The 23,481-nt window shown below is 40.0% G+C and overlaps 2 protein-coding genes across 9 annotated transcripts; one reads left to right on the forward strand and one right to left on the reverse strand.

Annotated features, from left to right (window-relative positions):
• Positions 1–3,084: 3,084 nt before the first annotated feature.
• LOC139557816 (G2/M phase-specific E3 ubiquitin-protein ligase-like) lies at positions 3,085–7,777 on the reverse strand. 4 transcript variants are annotated; one of them, XM_071373038.1, is made up of 5 exons: positions 5,288–5,471; positions 4,980–5,059; positions 4,645–4,820; positions 4,284–4,451; positions 3,085–4,182 (listed from the first exon to the last, which is right to left on the reverse strand). In XM_071373038.1, the coding sequence occupies exons 1-4, from the start codon at positions 5,469–5,471 to the stop codon at positions 4,418–4,420; spliced, it is 474 nt and encodes a 157-aa protein (XP_071229139.1). In that variant the 3' UTR covers positions 3,085–4,182; positions 4,284–4,417. The 4 variants fall into 4 exon arrangements, 3 of the variants coding, with proteins under 3 accessions (XP_071229139.1, XP_071229137.1, XP_071229138.1); XM_071373036.1 differs by having other exon boundaries at positions 4,980–5,122; XR_011671466.1 differs by adding an exon at positions 7,507–7,777 and having other exon boundaries at positions 4,284–4,820; positions 4,945–7,403.
• LOC139557808 (tumor necrosis factor receptor superfamily member 14-like) lies at positions 6,706–22,616 on the forward strand. Of its 5 annotated transcripts, none has more exons than XR_011671465.1 (8): positions 6,706–6,827; positions 19,555–19,663; positions 19,756–20,037; positions 20,149–20,236; positions 20,366–20,541; positions 21,119–21,219; positions 21,302–21,350; positions 21,448–21,537. XR_011671465.1 is itself a non-coding variant. In XM_071373015.1 (8 exons), the coding sequence occupies exons 1-8, from the start codon at positions 6,753–6,755 to the stop codon at positions 21,522–21,524; spliced, it is 891 nt and encodes a 296-aa protein (XP_071229116.1). In that variant the 5' UTR covers positions 6,706–6,752; the 3' UTR covers positions 21,525–22,616. The 5 variants fall into 5 exon arrangements, 4 of the variants coding, with proteins under 4 accessions (XP_071229116.1, XP_071229120.1, XP_071229119.1 ...); XM_071373015.1 differs by having other exon boundaries at positions 21,119–21,153; positions 21,448–22,616; XM_071373018.1 differs by lacking the exon at positions 6,706–6,827 and adding an exon at positions 7,876–8,067 and having other exon boundaries at positions 21,119–21,153; positions 21,448–22,616.
• Positions 22,617–23,481: the final 865 nt, after the last annotated feature.

Raw genomic sequence — 23,481 nt, forward strand, 5'->3', positions numbered from 1 at the left:
CATTCCTTCGACGATAAACGCAAATCCGACCATCACCCCTGGTGTGACAAAACCGCAACTCGTCAGTGAAGACCACTTTTTGCCAGTCCTGTCTGGTCCAGCGACGGTGGGTTTGTGCCCATAGGCGACGTTGTTGCCGGTGATGTCTGGGGAGGACCTGTCTTACAACAGGCCTACAAGCCCTCCGTCCAGCCTCTCTTAGCCTATTGCGGACAGTCTGAGCACTGATGGAGGGATTATGCGGTCCTGGTGTAACTCGGGCAGTTGTTGTTGCCATCCTGTACCTGTCCCGCAGGTGTGATGTTCGGATGTACCGATCCTGTGCAGGTGTTGTTACACGTGATCTGCCACTGCGAGGGCGATCAGCTGTCCGTCCTGTCTCCCTGTAGCGCTGTCTTAGGCATCTCACAAGTACGGACATTGAAATGTATTGCCCTGGCCACATCTGCAGTCCTCATGCCTCCTTGCAGCATGCCTAGGGCACGTTGGCGCAGATGAGCAGGGACCCTGGGCATCTTTCTTTTGGTGTTTTTCAGAGTTAGTAGAAAGACCTCTTTAGTGTCCTAAGTTTTCATAACTGTGACCTTAATTGCCTACCGTCTGTAAGCTGTTAGTGTCTTAATGACCGTTCCACAGGTGCATGTTCATTAATTGTTTATGGTTCATTGAACAAGCATGGGAAACAGTGTTTTATCCCTTTACAATGAAGACTTGTGGAGTTATTTGGATTTTTACGAATTATCTTTGAAAGACAGGGTCCTGAAACAGGGTCTTTTTTTGCTGAGTTTAGTATATATTTTGTAATACTAACTAAACTGTTCCAGAGGTGCCATTCCCCCTCTTTCCCACACTGTATGATTTGGTCTCTAGAAAGGTACTACAGACATGTTCAACCCTTAACAAAGAGTGTCAAGGTGTATGGCCACTCGGTGGGTTCAGAGATATATCTATGTGTTTAGGTACTACTGGAGTTGCCAGTGCAGCAGTGGTCCCAACACCGTTGAGGGAACTAGACAACTTGTGCTATAGCTGAACTGGAGCGGACCTTGAACCGATGAGAGGATACCTTCCCAAAAGCTAAGTCATTTTCCATTCAACATATTCCTATCCATTTCCCTTCGATTTTGAATGACCTTATCACACTTCGTTGATTTCCCTGTTGAGTTGTGGATTTATGTAATATTATTCATTGTTTTTTTTCTTTGCCATTACTGTATTCCTGCTTTTGGAAACCCCTTCCACCTATTTCACACACTGTATGATTTGGTCTCTAGAAAGGTACGAGAGACATCTTCAACTCTAAACGGATGGGGACAACAGTTATGTACTTCTCCATTCCATTACGATTTTGTTTGGTCATATTTGGAGAGAGTCAGGTACTTTTAAGATATACGGCCTATGGTTATTGTATTTTGCTCTATGGCACTTGAGCACAACATTCCCATCTGCTGACACAATATTTGTCTTCCACTCAGTACAACACGCCCCAGGAGAGGCCTACTGCAAGCACTGGATTGGAGCCGTCGGAGTGTCCCTGCTGTGGGAGGACAACAGAACATTCTGAATGGACATTATTAAAACAGAATTTTCATTTTTGTAATGCCCAATCGGGACTTTTAAAATTGTTAAAATAAAAAATAGTTTGGAGAACACCCTATATTTAAATAAATAAATTATGAAGATTGTACTGGACCGGTGGTTCGGCCCCCGTTACATTTTATATAATTTTGATTAACAGCAACCTGTTACAGTTAGTAACATAACATTGTTGACACAATGTGACAGCTCAAATGATGTTGTTGAAGATGGACTAGTGCAGGGCTCTCCAACCCTGTTCCTGGAGAGCTACTGTCTTGTAGGTTCACTCCAACCCTGTTCCTGGAGAGCTACTGTCATGTAGGTTTCACTCCAACCCTAATCTAACACACCTGATTTTAATAATTACCTGCTTAATAAGTTAATCAGGTTAGTTACAAATGGGGTTGGATTGAAAACCTACAGGAGGGTAGCTCTCCAGGAACAGGGATGGAGAGCCTTGGACTAATGGATCTAGTTCTTACATCCATGCATTTGAAATTTGATACGTCACTACAAAGGTGCAGTTTCCAGAAGTGGAGCTGTCACTTAATGCAATGAATGGGAAGATTGCATGTAGTTCTAATTAAATGATAATGGCTGAAGTTTAATTTGTTCTTAAAATGTAGGACATCAACTTAATCAGCTTTGGATGAGTTGGCTGCAATATATTAGCAGTACTTCAGTCAACATCAGTCAATATCAGTTATTAGCGAAGTGTCAGGAAAGTGTTTCTAAAAAACTAAAACCATAAAACACCAAGACAAACAACAATATGGACTGTATAATTCATTTAGTATTACTGATCATTAAGTGAACATTAACAGCCAATATGGATATACGGTGCATTCGGAAAGTATTCAGACCCCTTTACGTTTTCCACATTTTGTTACATTAGAGCCTTATTCTAAAATTCATGAAATAAATAAATAAATGTAGCGTCATTCCCAAGAAGACTCGATGCTGTAATCGCTGCCAAAGGTGCTTCAACAAAGTACTGAGTAAAGGGTCTGAAAACTTATGTAAATGTTATATTTTAGTTGTTTTTTATATACATTTGCAAAAATGGGCTACTATGTGTAGATTGAGGGGGGGGGGGGGGGGGGGGATGTCATGGGTTTTATAGTAAGGCTGTAACGTAATAAAATGTGGAAAAAGGGGTCTGAATACTTTCCAAGTGCACTGTACTAACATTTTTTTATTTATCTGTTATTTTACCAGGTAAATATACTGAACACATTCTCATTTACAGCATTTCCCTGGGGAATGGTTACAGGGGAGAGGAGGGGGATGAATGAGCCAATTGGAAACTGGGGATATTTTTTAGACCAGAGGAAAGAGTGCCTCCTACTGGCCCTCCAACACCACTTCCAGCAGCATCTGGTCTCCCATCCAGGGACTGACCAGGATCAACCCTGCTTAGCTTCAGAATCAAGCCAGCAGTGGTATGCATAGACGGTAAGTAGTGTTAGGTTCTATTATTAGAGTAAGAACTCGACGGACACTAGGAAAGCTTAAACCAAGTTTATTCATCCCAAAGGATCGAACAGCTGAATTGACCAAGACATGGTTTCACCCGTGGTAGTATACATACCCCACTTTGGGTGGAGTCTCCTCCTTATCGCTAAACATTGCATGTTATTGCTAGGCAGGAAGCCTAATCCTATAACTAATGATTAATCCTATAACTAATGATTAATCCTGTCAGGACCCGGTGTGAGAAACAGTCACTAATAGTCGGCAGAACCCAGAAGATGAGGCAGACACAGCAGTACTAGAGACGGTGGTTTAATCAAGGTAAAAGATCTTCAGGCAAAAAATATAAATCCACAACGTCAAAAGTAAAGCCAAGAGAAAAAATGGATAACCTCCAAAATACAATGAAAATCCACAAAGTGGTAAGAACAGCAGGGAAAAACAAACCTCAAAAGACTAATCAAAAATAAACAAGAACAAAATCAGAGTACCTCTGGAAAATCCAACTAGAGAAATATATGTTCACAGCATGGCTGGGGCTGGGTGCTAACATACAAACACAGAGCAAAGAACTGAGGAACACTCAGGGTTTAAATACCTACAAGAAAATGAGGCACAGGTGCAAACAATAACTAGAACAAGGGAAAAACAAAAGGTTCAAAAAGGCGCAATGGGAGCATCTAGTGACCAAAACCTGAATAGTCCTGGCCAAAACCTGACTTAATCCCAGTTAAAACTCAGAAATCCAAACCTATCAGTAGATAAATGCTTAAAATGTTGATGTGCAGTTACATTTTGAAACACTCAATTGTTAGTGTAGTGCTACTGGATACAATTCTATACATTCTGTATCATAAAAAAACCCAAATGCAACACCGAAATGCGGGAAATTCACAATACCGGAGGTCATGAATTCCCTAAAGGGATTGTAGGTGCTATGAAGAGGGAGCCTTAGTGTCACAGCACACGTGTTTGCCTCTGGGTACTTTTTATTCTGCTGCCCAGCGAGACTCCCTCGCGCTGCGTGGAGGAATTCGATGGTCGGGGTGTCCTCAAACCCCAGGGGTGGCACCACCGTTGCCCCAGTAGCAAACTCCAACACCATCACCACTGTTACAGGACATTCTACATCTGAGGAGTACACAGTAAAACATTTAAAATACACATTTAAATCACAAAATGGAATAATATGCAGTTACCGATAAACTTGAACAATTTAACTACTATCTTACCTTGCACCTCGGCCAGCCAGTTGAACCAGCGGCAGATGGTGTCGTTCTCCAACCATCGCCGGTTGCCGCCAGGTATGGAATAGGTTACTTTAAACAGGTCCATCAGGTCCTTGGCAGTGAGAGACTTTATGGGGTCAACAAAAAGTACTCGGAAGCTGTCCCCAATGCCTCCAGCAGCCCAAGAGAGTTGAGACCATATATGAACTTGTTATGGTATAGAGACAGTATAAATATTAAACAAATAAGTGTTAAGGACAATATAGTGATGTGTATTGATTTAGGAGGGTGGACCGATTCAAAATACTTATGTTAGAAGAGGTAATGACAAGTACTTCACAGATTTATAACAGAGTTGACGTACTGCTCCAAGGCCACCTGCATGCTCCCTTGGACAAATTGTTGAGCCACCAATTCAATCACACCATCCCTGTCCTCCATTGTCTTGACAACAATCCTTTTCAGCCCCAGTAGGCTCAGCCAGTCTACCAATTCCTCCAATTTGTTCTTCACCTCGGATAGGTCCTCTGATTTTTTGATCTAGAATAAAATAAAATAAATGTATGACAGGCAATCGAAAATTTTAAACACAGCAAAATAAACCAAATGTAAAAAATGATGATCTATTATTTCCTGTTGCTGTTAGGGAGGACATAAAACTCACATTTTCCGATGTGCTTTCAGAGTAGTGTGACTCACCTCCTCCAGACTGAGTGGTGGAACAGGCTTCCCACACACTGCTGGGAAGAGTCGCTCAGAGAAGAAGTGTGGCCCAACCCCTCCAAGGACCACACACACACTGATCATTTCCCCAATGGTTCCATACAGGCCCTCATGTGATGCTAAAAATATTATTTCAAATGTGTGCCAGCTTTACTATCCCTATGATATATTTCCCTGGACAAAGCACTTGAAAAAGCCTCTTCACAAAATGTTTTGGCTTAAATTCTGTATTTGACAATGAAAATCAGACCTTAATACAGGTAAAAAGAAACGAGAAGGCTTACCATGGACATCAAGCGGCATACGTTTCGCTCCTTCCGGACCCTCGAAGATGGCCGATTCTCTGATGTCCCTCATGCTCCCTGGAGGGACCCCATTGGTCAACTGCCCCCTCCACCTTGGACTCAGCATCCACAACGGCAACGTCCATCTTAGCCCCTGTATTAAAGTTTTTGTGTTGAAACGCATGCAGGCGTCTGTTTAGGACATTGCCCCTGTGGACATTTATCATGTTGGCAATGGGGCAGTTGTCCTGGTCCACTCAGCTCCAGAGCGTACGTAAAATGGGGAAAGGGGGTTACCTAGTCAGTTGTACAACTGAATGCCTTCAACTTAAATGTGTCTTCTGCATTTAACCCAACCCCTCTGAATCAGAGGTGCGGGGGGCTACCTTAATCGACATCCATGTCTTCGGCCCCCGGGGAACAGTGGGTTAACTGCCTTGCTTAGGGGCAGAACAACAGATTCTTACCTTGTCAACTCGGGGATTCAATCCAGCAACCTTTCGGTTACTGGCCCAACGCTCTTACCACTTGGCTACCTGCCGCCCAAATGGCACTTAGGTCTGTTCTAGAGGGGAGAAAGCTCATTCAAAATGTATGACAAATCGAATAAGGATTGATCCTAAGGAAAAATACTCTGACATTGAGGTTTTAAATACTACATTTTGTTTATAAACAAATGCTCTTAAAAAAACTCAAGTCTCTGGATCCAATGATGGAGATGAGGGAGGTGAGGGAGATGAGGGAGAAGGAGATAACAAGGTGAGGGTTGAAAAAAATAAAATATTGAGGATGTTAAGGGTGAGGGGTGATAAGAAGGAAGGTTTGGTGATGAAGGAGATGAGTGGAGATGACAGAAGGCTGGCGAGAGGTGAGGAGAGGGGACAGGTGTGACTGGAACGAATTGCAAAAATCGCTGAAGTTGGAGACTTATATTTCCCTCATTAACTTTAAACATCAGCTATCTGAGCAGCTAACCGATCGCTGCAGCTGTACATAGCCCATCTGTAAATAGCCCATCTAATCTACCTACCTCATCCACATATTGTTTTTATTTACTTTTCTGCTCTTTTGCACACCAGTATTTCTACTTGCACATCATCATCTGCCCATCTATCCCTCCAGTGTTAATTTGCTAAATTGTAATTACTTCGCTACTATGGCCTATTTATTGCCTTACCTCCTCACGCCATTTGCACAAACTGTATATAGACTTAAAAAATATATATTGTGTTATTGACTGCACGCTTGTTTATTCCATGTGTAACTCTGTGTTGTTGTTTGTGTCGCACTGCTTTGCTTTATCTTGGCCAGGTCGCAGTTGTAAATGAGAACATGTTCTCAACTGGCCTACCTGGTTAAATAAAGATGGTCGACTGCATCACAAACACACTTTCATCCCACGCTCTTGCTTTTAGTCATCATGGAACTGTTGTGTGTGTGTGCGCCTTATAAGCGCTAGTCAATTATGATTGCATTTCTTATTTTGGCAAGAAGACAACGCATCCGCAGACATCGAATGTTAGCCATCCTACTATATCAGGTAAATCGAAAGGTACAATGTATAAGTGTGATGTCAGGAAAAGTAATGTGCGCAGGCTAACGTTTCCAAAAGCTAACCAAACATGAACATCACTTTTATGATACGTGTTTGAGACGTCATGTGCATTAGTAGCACAATTTCTAACTTATTTACATTTGTTTTTACTTACACTTGTATGTTGACTTCTGCATATTAATGTTGGTTTTAAGATTTATATATATATATTTTTTTTTATTTATTTAAATGTTGTATTATTAGAACATTTCAAATTACAATACAACAAAACATAGGACATCACTACATATATTTTCTAAGAAGCCAGTGCATAGTAGCAGTAGCAGCAGGATTTCTGCCGATAAATGTGTGCTTTAGTATTGTTCTCTTTGGAAACTGTGGTATAAACGGGATAAACGCCTTTCTGTACATTACCTTGTCCCGCTGCGTGGTCTATTATTTCCAAGGTAATTCCAAGGTCTGGGTTTATCCCTTACATAATACACAGATGGCATCAACTTGGTGAAATCCTTCCTTCCTCCGCCTGCTCTCCCACTCCTCAAAACGACAACGTTTCATCTCCTGTGGCAAAAATAAGTATTGAATTAATCTGTTTTGTGTATGAAAAAGTAAGTGTTTGTGATGTGTGATTTGAACAGATTACTAAACTATATTATATACGTACATTCTCCTGGTCTGCAGCCAGAGAGAGATGTTCTACACCTGCATTGCTTCCTGTTTGGGGTTTTAGGCTGGGTTTCTGTACAGCACTTTGAGATATCAGCTGATGTAAGGGCTTTATAAATACATTTGATTGAAATTTGATTGAAGCCTAAGACGCCGTATCTCCCGCATTTCCTCTAGAGACTGAAATCAATACAAAATAACGTCAAATAACAATATGCAAACTATATGTAAATGTTGGCCAATCACAAATAAATAGCATGTGAAGCCAGCTATATGAAAAACATCTCATTTTATGGAACGCAGCCAAAATCATTAGGGGAAAGACTAGGTCTGGTGACGTCAGCGGATATGGAAACCCTGGTGGATAGAGCCTAAAAACAAGTGTAAACTAGTCAGTCGTAGGTTAATTTCCAAACACTATTTCATTCCACGATCTTGCTTTAGTCATCATGGAACTGTTGTGTGTGTGTGCGCGCCTTATAAGCGCTACCGTCAATTATGATTGCATTTCTTATTTTGGCAAGAAGACAACGCATCCGCAGACATCCTACTATATCAGGTAAATCGAAAAGTACAATGTATAAATGTGATGTCAGGAAAAGTAATGTGCGCAGGCTAACGTTTCCAAAAGCTAACCAAACATGAACATCACTTTTATGATACGTGTTTGAGACGTCATGTGCATTAGTAGCACAATTTCTAACTTATTTACATTTGTTTTTACTTACACTTGTATGTTGACTTCTGCATATTAATGTTGGTTTTACGAGTTATATTATTTGATTATGTTTTATTTAAATGTTGTATTAGAACATTTCAAATTACAATACAAACAGAACAACACTACATATTTTTTCTAAGAAGCCAGTGCATAGTAGCAGTAGCAGCAGGATTTCTGCCGATAAATGTGTGCTTTAGTATTGTTCTCTTTGACAACTGGTATAAACGGGATAAACGCCTCCTTTCTGTACATTACCGTGGAAAAATGAACTCCCCAAAGTGACTCGGCTCCACCTTGTCCCGCTGCGTTGTCCATTATTTCCAAGGTAATGTACAGAACGTCTGCGTTTATCCCTTACATAATACACAGATGGCATCAACTTGGCGAAATCCTTCCTTCCTCCGCCTGCTCTCCCACTCCTCAAAACGACAACGTTTCATCTCCTGTAGCAAAAATAAGTATTGAATTAATCTGTTTTGTGTATGAAAAAGTAAGTGTTTGTGATGTGTGATTTGAGCAGATTTACTAAGCTATATTACATACGTACTTTCTTTATCCTGGTCTGCAGCCAGAGAGAGATGGTAAGCCTCTCTTGAAGACGCCTTATCTCCCACATTTCCTCTAGACTGAAATCAATACAAATAACGTCAAATAACAATATGCAAACTATATGCAAATATTGTCCAATCACAAATAAATAGCATGTGAAGCCAGCTATATGAAAAACATCTCCTTTTATGGAACGCAGCCAAAATCATTAGGGGAAAGACTAGGTCTGGTGACCCTGGTGGAAATACCCTAAAAAATAAGTGAAAGCTAGTCGTAGGCTCCATTCCAAAAGGGAAGCATCCTCCAAAAGTGTACAACGAATGTATTAGGAATTTGTCAAGGAATAAAATAGCCTTCGAGTCAACTGAATCAGCGTAATCAATCAAGTCTAAAAACGAACCTAATGTTACAGCTGATTTTCCATTACCATACCGCCCTGCATCCCACTGCTGGCTTGCTTCTGAAGCTAAGCAGGGTTGGTCCTGGTCAGTCCCTGGATAGGAGACCAAATGCTGCTGGTAGTGGTTTTTGGAGGGCCAGTAGAAGGCACCCTTTTCTCTGGTCAAAATTGTTTTATTGCAATGCCCTAGGGCAGTGATGGGGACATTGCCCTGTGTAGGGTGCTGTCTTTCAGATGGGATGTTAAAAGGGTGTCCTGACTCTCTGTGGTCACTAAAAATCCCATGGTACTTGTTGTAAGAGTAGGGGAGTTAACCCTGGTGTCCTGGCTTTCAATTGGTTCATTCATCCCCCCATATCTCCCCTGTAACTATTCCCCAGGTCGTTGCTGTAAATGAGAATGTGTTCAGTCAATTTACCTGGTAAAATAAGGTTAATTATTATTTTTTTTAATCAATTTGTAATCTGTATTTAATAATGTAATAGGTCTCCAATTATCTATGAAAAGGGGATCTTTATCAGGTTTTGGTATTCAGGAAACAATCCCTTGTTTCATGGTAGTAATCAGCTCACCCTTAGCTAGACATTCTTGGAACATGTTGAATACTGGTCCCTCTAAATGTTCCCAAACGTGTAAATAAAATTCCACAGAAAGATCATCTGTTCCAGGTGCTTTTCCCTTCATAGATTTAAGAGCGTCTCTAATCTCTACAATAGAAAACTCCTCATCACATATGGACTTGAACTCATCAGAAATCATTGGAACATGACCATGTTTTATAAAATGTACACATTCAATCCCATTAAAATTTGATTTATACACATTTTCATAGAAAGAATACACAAAGTTGGGTATTTACATAAGGTCGTGTCAATATTTAAGGCAGAAAGAGATTCTCTTATAGTTCCTTTTTTCAAGAAAAAAAAAAATAAAAAATAATAATAATATATATATCAAAAAAATATCTTGTGTTTCTCACCCTCGTCGACCCATTTTGCTCTAGATGTAATAAAGGCCCCTTTAGCTAAATAAATTCACATTTGATCTAGTTCTATTCGAGATCAAATCTGTTTCTTCCTCTGTTGAAAGGGAACCCTTTTCTAAAAGAACATTACATGTATTCATAAGCTTCTTCTTTCATCTTCTTTCAAAAATGTTTGCTTCTTTAGTTCCTTACTGTGTTGTAATGGCAATAGACCTTACCTTGAATTTAAATATTTCCCAGTTACTTCCATGCTTTGGTTTTAAATCATTCGAGTTAAATGAGTCTATGATCAAGTTCTTTATACTCTTGTTAAAGACTGGATCATTTAGGAGTGAATTATTAAGTTTCTGAAATAATGACGCCTGGGGAAGGAACCAAGGGGAGTGACATATAAAGGGCAGGTAATAAAGGAGGTGATGGAGTCCAGGTGAGTGTCATGTTGCGCGTAACGATGGTGACAGGCGTGCACCATAACGAGCAGCCTGGTGACCTAGAGGCCGGAGAGGGAGCACACGTGACAGTTTCCAGTATCCTCGAATGCCACTAGATTTTTCAGAACATTCTAACTTCAAGAATATAATTTTATGATCAGTCAAAGGAGCATGTTTATGATTTACTTCTTGTACATTCTGTAAAAGTGAGGGGAGAAATGAGAAACAGATCCATTCTGGACCTGGCCGTCATTGACCTATAACACCAGGTGTATTCGTTTGAGTTCACATTAAAGAATCGCCATGTATCGATCACTGTCAGTTTACTGCAAAATGAGGTGGTGTCACTATTCTGAGACTTTTAGCTATTATTCTAGGTGGAAATCTATCTGAAGAGTTATCAGGTGTTATAAGCCATGCATTTGTATACTTGTTTTGCAGCTCAGTAAGCTTATTAGCAAGATCCAAAAATAAAGTATTCTTTGAGGAGTAAGAGTTGTACCCAAATACATTGTATATAATAAAACAATCATTATGTAGTTCGGAGATCAATATAACCCATCTCTGGACATACAAGACTCTGAAATATCACCTCTAAACTTATGAAGCAGTATCATAGTACCAGCTGAGTGGTTAGACCCGTGACTATAATAAACAGTATTTCCCCATTGTGATTTACAAAAAACTAGAATCTGAATCGCAGGACTGAGTCTCCTGGAGTAGAATGAAATCTGCATTTAGAGTGTTTACAAAATAAAAATAGTGATTTTCTTTTAGGTATGTTTTGTAAACCCCTGGCATTTAGAGATACAATATGTAGTGCATTGAATTCAAAACGTTGCATAACCTGACAAAAATCAAATAAAAATAAGAAGACAAATACAGTAGTGATATGAATAACTGGTTAACTAGTTGAACTAGTAATCTAAGGAGCTAATAAGGAAACCTGAGCTTAGAGAAAGAACTGGACTACCCTAAACTGAGGTATTTACAGTGCGATCAATATGATGAACCCGTATTCACATTTACAAACCTGGTGATATAGAATGGGGTGAATGTAAAAATCACCAACTTAACTCAAGTAATTTTGCTAACTCTTAAAACTTCTTAAGACTAGGGGGCGGTATTTTCGTTTTTGGCTAAAAAACGTACCCATTTGAAACTGCCTATTTCTCAGCCCCCGAAACTAGAATATGCATATAATTGTCAGATTAGGATAGAAAACACTCTAAAGTTTCCAAAACTGTCTTAATATTGTCTGTGAGTTAAACAGAACTGATATTGCAGGCGAAAACCGGAGGAAAATCCAATCAGGAAGTGCCTCTTTTTTTGAAACCTCTCTGTTCCTATGCATCCCTATTGCCCATTTAAAGGGATATCAACCAGACTTATTTTTCTATGGCTTCCCTAAGGTGTCAACAGCCTTTAGACATAGTTTCAGGCTTTTATTTTGAAGAATGAGCGTGAACGACCACATTGCGTAAGTGGATAGGTGGGGGCTCTCAGAGTGAGTTGTGCACAAAAGGGAAAGGCAGCCATTGTTACTCCCGGTCCTAGTGAAAAGCCAACTGTCCTGGTTGATATATTATCAAATAGATTTTTGAAAAACACCCTGAGGATGGATTATAAAAAACGTTTGACATGTTTCTGTGGACATTATGGATATAATTTGGAATTTTTGTCTGCATTGTTGTGACCGCTCTTTCCGGTGAATTCCTGGGCATAACGCAGCAAACTAACGGAGGTATTTGGATATAAAAAATATCTTTATGGAACAAAAGGAACGTTTGTTGTCTAACTGGGAGTCTCGTGAGTGAAAACATCCGAAGATCATCAAAGGTAAACGATTAATTTGATTGCTTTTCTGATTTTCGTGACCAAGTTACCTGATGCTAAGTGTACTTATTGTTTTGTCGAGCAATCGATAAACTTACACAAACGCTTGTATTGCTTTCGCTGTAAAGCATAATTTCAAAATCTGAGACGACAGGTGGATTAACAAAAGGTGTGTTTTGCAATATTGCACTTGTGATTTCATGAATATGAATATTTTCTAGTAATATTATTTACCTGTGGCGCTATGCTACGCTATGCTAGTCAGCGTTTCTGATGACAATTATCCCGGATCCGGGATGGGTGGTTCAGAAAGGTTAACGTTTTCATTTGACTTAGAAAGAAGAGGACATCCATTTCAGGTTAATGTAGCTACTGTATATACCTGAGCACAGTGTTTTCAAAACATTCAGTAATCTCATGACATTCATTTGATGTCCTGGCAATCGAGCTCCTTTCCATCGATAAATGCAAAAGGGCCACTGAAAATGCTCTCTTCCCTTTTTCTCTAGCCTTTTTTTCCCTTGCAGCAGCATCTTCTGGAGTGAGAGCCTCTTTGATGTGTAGTTTATTCTCCACACGAAACCTGGTTTAAGTTTTGGCTGACTCTTCTTAGCGGATGTACAATCATCGCGAATTGAATTATGGGGCGTTTTAGGCCCCGGATTGAACATAATTGTACACTCGCAAACTCGATCAAAAAACGAGGGTTAAGGGGCTTACGTTGCCAACTAAAGTATTATTTTAAGTTAGTAAATAGGGCAAGCTGTTTTGTAGCTTATCTACATTGTACCTTCATTATGCTAGCCTAGCTACTTTATTAGGCTATCTACATGTATGATGAAAGACAAACACCAAGAGGCTGGATGGACAGTGTTGTTTTACCTAGTACAGGCAGGGGTGCCAGGTTCAGCTAAAATTTGTAGCACAATAACCACTCAAACTGCCCACAAGGCCTAAAAACTAGCCCAAATTTGTGTTTTCGCAGCAAGAGACGAGTTGCCACATTTCGCGAATAAACCCTTTTTCTATAACGTTATTGAGCGAATTAAGAAGGAATATCAAAGTAAATTGTAACAACGTAAGAAGCTAAATTCGTTTTTCCATCAAAACAATAATTCTTACGAACTAATGTGTCGAAAAGGAATTTAAATATGTCACAATAGAAATAAAAATTAGCCCTCATTAAACTCGCCAGAGTAAAAGTATAGATCCCTTAATAGAAAGTTACTCAAGTAAAAGTGAGTCAGACGGTAAAATACTACTTGAGTAAAAGTCAAAGTATTTGGTTTTAAATATACTTCAGTATCAAAAGTAAATGTAATTGCTAAAATATACTTAAGTATCAAAATTAAGAGTATATTAAGCAATGGAGACGGCACCATTTTCTTGTTTTTAAAATGTACGGATAGCCAGGGACACATTGCAACACTCGGACATTATTCACAAAAGATACATTTGTATTTAGTGAGTCCGCCAGCCCAGAGGCAGTAGGGAGTGCGTGAATTTGACCATTTTCCTGTCCTGCTAAGCATTCCAAATGTAACGAGCACTTTTGGTTGTCATGGAAAATGTATGGGGGGAAAGTACAATATTTTCTTTAGGAATGTAGTGAAGTTAAAGTAAAAGTTGTCAAAAATATAAATTGTAACGTAAAGTACAGATACCCCAAAAAACTACTTAAGTAGTACTTTAAAGTATTTTTACTTAAGTACTTTACACCACTGCACGTTTGACTGCTATTTTTAAGCAGTAAGGCACGACGCAACGCAGTTTAGGTTGCTAGATGCAGGTAGTCTACAGCCCGATAGCTTACAGTAACCTAGGCATGATGTAAAATGAATGATTTAGCATCTTGCTTAGTTGAAATTGACAGACTCATTTATTCAACGTGAATAGCGAGGCGATTTGGAGGTAAGACGTGCTTCTGGTGCCCTGCTGGAATAGGCTACTGAGGATGGGGGTCATAATTTCAATCACTGAATCATATATTAATAATATGGATATGAACTGAATATTCCTACAGCTAGTGTTTTTTAAAGGGTTTATTTTTGTTACCTGTCGCCTAATCTGACTGACTGTTCACGTCAATCAAATGCATTCTAATAACAGCTGATCGGCAATTGCGATAGAACTGTGACCATGATCACAATTGATAACTTCCAATTTCATTAACTAAACATGGCCATTAATAATTACATAATAATACAAGGCTACAACAACAACAAATTTAAGTTATAGGCTATTTATTGCAGGTATAGCAAATGTAGCCTATCATTCTCCACTTTTATTGTAATTTTCATTTTGGTATTTTTCCCATAACATAAGCACGCGAGGGAGTTCCATAACTTCCATTTCATATTTCCACTGAGCATGCTATGGTTTTCCATAAGCAAAGTCATTAGAATGCAGTTTAAACCACCTCCCGAGCAAATATATCTAGAGCGCCTAAAGTCGTTTTCTTGTACTTTGTCACCGTTATTTCTTGATTAGTTCTAGCGCGTTCATGTTTTATGGAAAAAGGGTTGGAAATAGGTCTGCCTTCTGCAGCGCTCAGTCTCAACACACACACACACCCCTGGACCTCCACCTTCCCACCACTCACCACTCCGTAGACAAACATTGGCAGTAGAATGGCCTTACTGAAGAGCTCAGTGATTTTCAATGAGGTACCGTCATAGGATGCCAACTTTCCAACAAGTCAGTTCCTCAAATTTCTGCCCTGCTAGAGCTGCTCCGGTCAAATGTAAGTGCTGTTATTGTGAAGTGGAAACATCTAAGAGCAACAAAGGCTCAGCTGCGAAGTGGTAGGCCACACAAGCTCACAGAGCGTCTGTCCTCAGTTGCAACACTCACTACCGAGTTCCAAACTCCATCTGGCAGCAATCTCAGCACAAGAACTGTTCGTCGGGAGCTTCATGAAATGGATTTCTATGGCCGAGCAGCCGCACACAAGCCTAAGATCACCATGCGCAATGCCAAGCGTCGGCTGGAGTGGTGTAAAGCTTGCCGCCATTGGACTGGAGCAGTGGCAACGTGTTCTCTGGACTGATGAATCACGCTTCACTATCTGGCAATCCGACGGACAAATCTGAGTTTAGCAGATGCCAGGAGAACGCTACCTGCCCGAATGCATAGTGTAAAGTTTGGTGGAGGAGGAATAATGCTCTGGGGCTGTTTTTCGTGCTTTGGGCTAGGCCCCGCTACAGCATACAATGACATTCCAGACGATTCTGTGTTTCCATCTTTGTGGCAACAGTTTGGGGAAGGCCCTTTACAGTTTCAGCATGACATTGCCCCCGTGCACAATGCAAGGTCTATACAGAAATGGTTTGTCAAGATCGTTGTGGAAGAACCTGACTGGCCTGCACAGAGCCATGACCTCAACCTTTGGGATGAATTGGAACGTCGACTGCGAGCCAGGCCTAATCGCCAAACATCAGTGCCCGACCTCACTAATGCTGTTGTGGCTGAATGGAAGCAAGTCCCTGCAACAATGTTCCAACATCTAGTGGGCTGGCGTGGTTACATGTGGTCTGCGGTTGTGAAACCAGATGGACCTACTGACAAATTGTCTAAAATGACGTTGCAGGCGGTTTATGATAATTTAATGTTTATTTCTCTATCTGGCAACAGCTTTGTTGGACAATCCTGCAGTCAGCATGCCAATTGCACACTCCCTCAAAACTTTAGGCATCTGTGGCATTGTGTAAAAAAACTGCACATTTTAGTGTCCTATTATTGTCCCAAGCACAAGGTGCACCTGTGTAACGAGCATGCTGTTTAATTAGCTTTTTGATATGCCACACCTGTCAGGTGGATGGATTATTTTAGCAAAGGAGAAATGCTCACTAACAAGGATGTAAACTAATTTGTGCACAAAATTTGAGAAATAAGCTTTTTGTGCATATAGAAAATTTCTGGGATCTTTTATTTCAGCTTATGAAACATAGGACCAACACTACAAGCTTATTTAGATAACATAAAAAATAAATACAAAAAATATATAAATATATATTATCAATTGCCCATAAGTAAAAAAAATAATTAAAAAAATGTAGATATGATTTTTAGGCCATATCGCCCAGCCCTGCAATGAACACAATTGCATTTTATCGATGGCAATTTAAATGCACAGAGGCACAGTGACAAGATCCTGAGGCCCATTGTCGTGCCATTCATCCGCCGCCATCACCTCATGTTTCAGCATGATAATGCACTGCCCATGTCGCAAGGATCTGTACACAATTCATGGAAGCTGAAAATGTCCCAGTTCTTCCATGGCCTGTATACACATCAGACATGCCCATCAATTCAGCATGTTTGGGATGCTCTGGATCGACGTGTATGACAGCGTGTCCAGTTCCCGTCAATATCCAGCAACTTTGCACAGCCATTGAAGAGGAGTTGGACAACATTCCACAGGCCACAATCAACAGCCTGATTAACTCAATGTGAAGGTGATGTGTCATGCTGCATGAGGCAAATGATGGTCACATCAGATACTGACTGGTTTTCTGATCCACTTGCTTTTTTTTCAGGTGTATGTGACCAACAGATGCATATCTGTATTCACAGACATGTGAAATCCATAGACTAGGGCCTAATGAATTTATTTAAATTGACTGATTTCATTATATGAACTGTAACTCAGTAGAATCTTTGGAATTGTTGTGTTTTTATATTTTTGTTCAGTATAAATATTTTGTCTTTCTCATTCACCCTCTGAGTGGTGCACACACACTATCCATGTCTCAATTGTCTCAAGGCTTAAAAAATAATTATTTTACCTCTCCTTCCCTTCATCCATACTAATTGAGGTGGATTTAACAGATGACATCAATAAGGGATCAAACAGTAGCGTTTACCTGGTCAGTCTGTCATGGAAAGAGCAGGTTTTCCTAATGTTTTGTACACTCAATGTACATTTTGTTAGTAATCTTGGCAGAAGATTCTGGCCCTGCAGTAACGCTTGTTTACACAGCTGCACTGGGGTCAGAACGCAATCATGGTTATGTTAAGACACCGTGGAGCCGGTGCAAGATATGGGTTGGAAGACATACCTCGATGCAGGGATGGGATATGCCTCTGTACTACAAATTGTACTTTTATCCACACTGATACATCGAGAAGATTTAAAATACTTTTCAACTGCCCTTTTCGTCCTAATGCTAGCGAGCAGTGGCTTCCTAATGCTAGCGAGCAGTAGCCAGCCACTGTAGCGTTTTGGAATGGCAGTGTCAGCCAATCAGCTCCTTTGTTGTTCAATGCAATGAGTATAGTGGCATATCCCATCCCTGCATTGAGGTAAATTTTCTGACCCATATCTCGGGCCGGCTCTACGTTGTCTTTTATAGAGTACCACCGTATGAGTCATAATACCCATAAATCCTAGCGGTCAAACAGAAAAATGGTTCCAATCGTTTATCCACCGTTCATTTTTCCCATAGGAGATTTTAGAAACACTTAAAATAACGGCTGTGTTTCATGTAGGCTTATCCTGACGTGACGTTTTGATAACTGTAAATCTCTCTAGGACAAGGTGACTTATCAATATCTTCACCTGTATTTACCCCCCCAAAATGAAATGCTAACTAGCTGCTAATTTGGCTATCATTAAGAACTACAAATGCCATAATGATCTGGATGAGACTGCCGAATCGAAGCAAAGGGTAGAATCTCTGGATTAACTATCTAATGTTAGCTAAATGTAGCAAGGAATAAATGTCAAAATGTCTTTAAATGGATAATTCTGTGAACTGTCTTGTGAAAGTTTTAAATGTACACAATACCTGTTAGCAAAGGTGTCAGCTAGAGATGACGTGCAGGAGCTTTCAGGGATTTGTAGTTTTGCATGATGTCTACTTTGATGCTAATTAGCATTTTCGAATCTGACAGTAGAGACAAATATATTGATAAAAGTCACCTTATGACACCTCCACTGTGGTGTGACCATGGTTGCATTCTGACCCCAGTGCAGCTCAGTGTAAACCAGCTTAACAGTAGGGTTTGGGTGGAATCTTCTGGCAATATGACCAAAAACGTTTTCACTGAACACAAAACATTAGGAGCACCTGCCCTTTCCATGAGACTGACCCAGGTGAACGATCTGATCCCCTAATGATGTAATTTGCTAAATCCACTTCGATCAGTGTAGATGAAGGGGAGTACTTTCGTTTGGTGATTGGCATTCAGGTCGTGACAACGAAAAGGCATCGTCCAATAGAAGGTGATTGGAATTGGAGAACCATGGCTCAGTTTCAAAGCTTGATATTTATAGTAAGTTAAACGTTTCGGTTTTGTAACGCTTCGTAGCTTGGCATCATTTCATGGTACAGCAGAACTTGGAACAAGATAGTATGCTCAGAGTATACGCACAGGCTGTGTCTGAAATCTGTATTTCCTAATACTACTTATTAAAACTAGGCTACATACTGTGTCCTCATTTTACGCCATACTATTTACAGTGTAAAGTTTAGTACAAATGAATGCAGTAAGCAACATACTAGGCTCACCCATATTGAGAATGGGCCATATAATACACAATTGTGTTGATTCCTGCCATTTTGTTCATTTGGGTACATCGCATCCCCTCGTCTCATTATCAACTGTTGTCAAACACGTAGGCCTGGAAAGACGATTCTCTAATTCTACTGGATGAAAAGCCGAAATTAGTATAACATCCTGGAATTTAAAGCAAGAAAATGTCACATACCATTAAACATTTAAACATTATATTTTCGCATACCTAAAATGCAAGTCTGGGTATTTAAACATGGCACTTTTGGTTGAATTCTTGTTTTGAAAATTGTTTTGAGTCTTTTAACAGTCAAATCTTCTAGTAAGGGGGCATGGCCTTTCAAAAACAAATTATCAAAATAAAACTTTTCTCTGGAAAAAAATCGACCTGAGTAAATTACTAATGTCACTTACATTTACTTACTGAATGTATGATGAAAACATGGGAATCTTAACTATGCTTTCTCTCTATTTACACTGTCAATCTGAACTCTCCTCCCGTCTCATCTCTACCTTAACCCCAAACTCTCTTCAACCCTGCTTCGTCAATGTGTGACCCCCCCCTTATTGTTCAACAGTGGTAATGTGTTCATTTTCTCTATTTACAGATGAACCTAGCTATCATTTTGACACTTCTTCTAACCATTGAGCGCTCTAGTGCATGTGGTAGAGCAGAGTACAGAACAGGTGTTGAATGCTGTCCTATGTGTTCACCAGGTAAGGACCAGCTCTGTATACTATATGGATTATTATGAAGAAAATACATTGCAATACCAATCAATCCATGTCACTGACCTTCTATCCCACAGGAAACCGGGTACATAAACACTGTACAGAATTTTCAAGTACTTCCTGTGCCCCCTGTACCGACTCCACTTTCCTTGATGAACCCAATGGTCTTACGGCATGCATACTGTGTACAAATTGTGACCCAGGCTTTGGATTGAAGGTAAAGCAGTCATGTAGACCTTCATCAGACACGGTCTGTGGGACACTGGAGGGGTTCTACTGTCATGACCCAACTAAGGATGGTTGTAGAGCAGCCCAGAGACACAGCAGCTGTAAACCTGGCCAATACATCAGTCACACAGGTTGGTCTTCAAGCAAATCTTCCATTGACATCGGTGAATGATTTATGCAATCATGTGTTAAGCACATCTCAAGTTAGGATCCTTAATGAGTTTCACCCTGTGTTGGTGCAGGAACAACATCTACAGATACTGTGTGTTCTGACTGTACTGGTGATGCCTATTCAGATGGATCATTTACATCCTGCCAGCCACACACACAGTAAGTGTGGCTCATGCAAATGGTTATTTCCTTCAAATACTGAAATATGCGAACAGTTTTCATAATGTAAAACTGAAAGTTAGATGACTGAATTGTTGATTTACCAGTGGTCTATTTCTCTTATTATAGATGTGATACCTTGAAGCGTCAGCAAATTAAACCTGGAACTCATTGGTCCGATTCTGAATGTGGACCACAGACCTCCCTTCCCATAGCAATAATATCTGCTGTGGTGGTGGTACTAGCTTTGATAGCAGCAGTGACAGCAGTAGCTATTAGAAGAAAAAGAAAAGATCCTGTATCCGGTGAGCTTATTTGGAGGAATTGTACAGTTTCATTTATTGTTTTAATTGCCCAGATGAACAAGTGAGAAACATCCAACACTGAATCAAATCACATTTTAGTTGTCATATGTGCCAAATACAACGGGTGCAGACTTTACCGTGAAATGTTGCTTACGAGCCCTTCCAAATGATGCAGTTAACAAATAAATACAAAATAGTAACACGAGGATTCAAATAAAATGCACAAGAATGCAGCTATATACAGGGAGGACCAGTACAGTTCCCGCGTGGGAACTGTTTGTAGAGCATGGCACTTGCAACGCCAGGGCTGTCGGTTCAATTCCCATGGGGGAACAGTATGTTAAATGTATGCACTCACTACTGTAAGTAGCTCTGGAAAAGGGTGTCTGCTAAATTATTAAAATAAATACAATAATGGAGCTACATACAGGAAGTACCAGTACAAGATCACACAAGATGAATAAAACAAAATACACAATAATGTTCTGAAAATCATGACAACACCCCTGTCAAACAGTGTTTGTTATCAAGTTCTAAATGAGTTTTTGTCTCAATGTTGATTCTTGTACTTTTCCAGAGAGGACTTTTCCAGAGACACAAATCCCTACAGACGTATGTTAATGAATTACCCCACAATACCCACTTTATACAGCAGTATTTTCTATCATACTCAATATGGTAAGGAGACGGCTGACAGGAATTTATATTCCCACAAGGGTTACACTTTATGTTTTATTGAGTTGAGGTTTCCTTTTACTAGGTATCAGACACTGAGGGAACGTCAATGCTGTTTGTGGGAACAAGAACAGGTAAGGTAGCCGATAACATCAGAATGGTACAGTTTGCTTGAGTTCATGAATTTCAGCCAGATTTGAACTAAAACTTCTTCTTATGAATATTATACAGATTCAAGCCTCCAGGACATTCATCAGAACAATCCAGTCTGTGTGGTTCATTGGCTTGAAAACGAGACTAGGCAGTAGGGCCCAATTTCTGTCCACTACATGGTGAATGTGATCTAGAAAGTTGGAGGCTGGCACATTTGTGTTGTAAAGATTAAAAAGGCCATGACCTTGATAGACAGCCTGTCTTCCAATACTGGGGATGAAGGAAACCTTAGTAGGAGCCAGGTCTGTTCTGTCCGGGGAAAGGTCAGGTGTGTCCATGATTTCAAATGGTCAGTCTAAGTCACTTGACGGAATTTGGAATAAAACACAAATGCCATTTTGTAATAATTCCACAGAGTAAACATCAAGAGGCAATGGTGCAGTTTCCTGTCAGCCGTCTCCAGCCGTCTCCTTACCATATTGAGTATGATAGAAAATACTGCTGTCCAGTGTCACCCATGTTTTATTTTGTTAAACTTTTATTTAACTAGTCAAGTCAGTTAAGAACAAATTGTTATTTACAATGACGGCCTACCCCGGATAATGCTGGGCCAATTGTGCACCGCCCTATGGGACTCCCAATCACGGCCAGATGTGATACAGCCTGGATTAGAACCAGGGACTGTAGTGACTCCTCTTGCACTGGGATGCAGTGCCTTAGATCGCTGCACCACTCGGGAGCCCTGATGCATAGCAATGGGACAAATGTTCTGTAAACAGTTCTATTCTTACTATCCTCCTAAAATATACATTTTATTGTCACACTGGGATACGTGCTGTGAAATGTGTTGTTTTACAGGGTCAGCCATAGGAGTACTCTGCCCCTGGAGTAAATTAGGTTTAAGTGCCTTGCTCAAGGACACATCGACAGATTTTTACCTTGATTGTATAGTTATTTGTATTGTATCTTTGCTTTTTATTTGTATTTGTATTTATTTATATTCATTTGTATTTATTGCATTGATAATGTATTGATGTTTTTGATTCCATGGGTTTACAGTCTATTCTATTGAATCCATTTGCTTCTCTGTAAGTCATGGTTTGTGCTTGTTTCACCACCATCAGTGTTCAGCCTATTGTTGCTGTAAGTGTATTGCTGGTGACTAATGTCCCCTCTTGGGATTATTAAGTAGAGGGTCTGCAATAAAATTAATAAAATTAAGCCAGGTAACTTTCTTAATGTTCTTATGTTCAAGTGTCCCAATGATGTTAGCTACATTGTAAAAATGCAATTGAATGAAACAAAATGTGAAAACTGCAAGGGTGTGAGTAGGTCAGTTTAGTTAATCTGTATAATGAACCTCCTGATATTTCAGACGTGTATTATTGACTAAATTCCAAAACAATTCTTAATTTCTTCAGAGATTCCAAATGAGAAGGATTATGTTGACATTCCTTTAAAAAGTGCATCCTTCCTTGAAGACTTACTGATTGGACAGGTGAATTGGCTCCACATGGGTTTCACCTGTCATTTATACCTCGAGGAAGGATGGAAGGCAGTGGCGGTCAGTGCCGTTTAAGATTAGGGAGTACGATTTATTTTAATGAGCATGGCCTTATTTATATTACAGCATATTCATGACTGTCATTCATATTCCATTCACCCAGCTCAATGTAACAGGCTAGGCTAGGTTTAGGCTACTACATACAAATTTTCACTATACCCATCATGCCTACGAATAAAAGTTTACAACGTAGCTGCGCAAGTCGAGAGAAATATTTGAGTAATCAAGATGACAGTGACACATTCAATACCGCCTTACACACTCTTACCTGCATGTAGCTGATCTAGGGTGTAATCAATAGTCCAAACAGTTGCAAACAAGAGTTTCTATTGGACAAATTCAGGTATGTTTATCCCCATTTTGTTCCATTTGCTACTGTTTTTAAGAAACATTTTTGAATACACCCCTGATCACCCGTAAACACAGTTCACTTTCATAGCAGCCACATACAAACAGCATAATCACTTTGCTTGTTGTAGATTTCCTTCTCGCATCTACGCGCTCACCTCCTCTCACCTATTCCCTTCGCTTGTGGATTTCAACAGCTC

The sequence above is a fragment of the Salvelinus alpinus genome, chromosome 28 (genome assembly GCF_045679555.1).
Source record: "Salvelinus alpinus chromosome 28, SLU_Salpinus.1, whole genome shotgun sequence".
Lineage (NCBI taxonomy): Eukaryota > Metazoa > Chordata > Actinopteri > Salmoniformes > Salmonidae > Salvelinus > Salvelinus alpinus.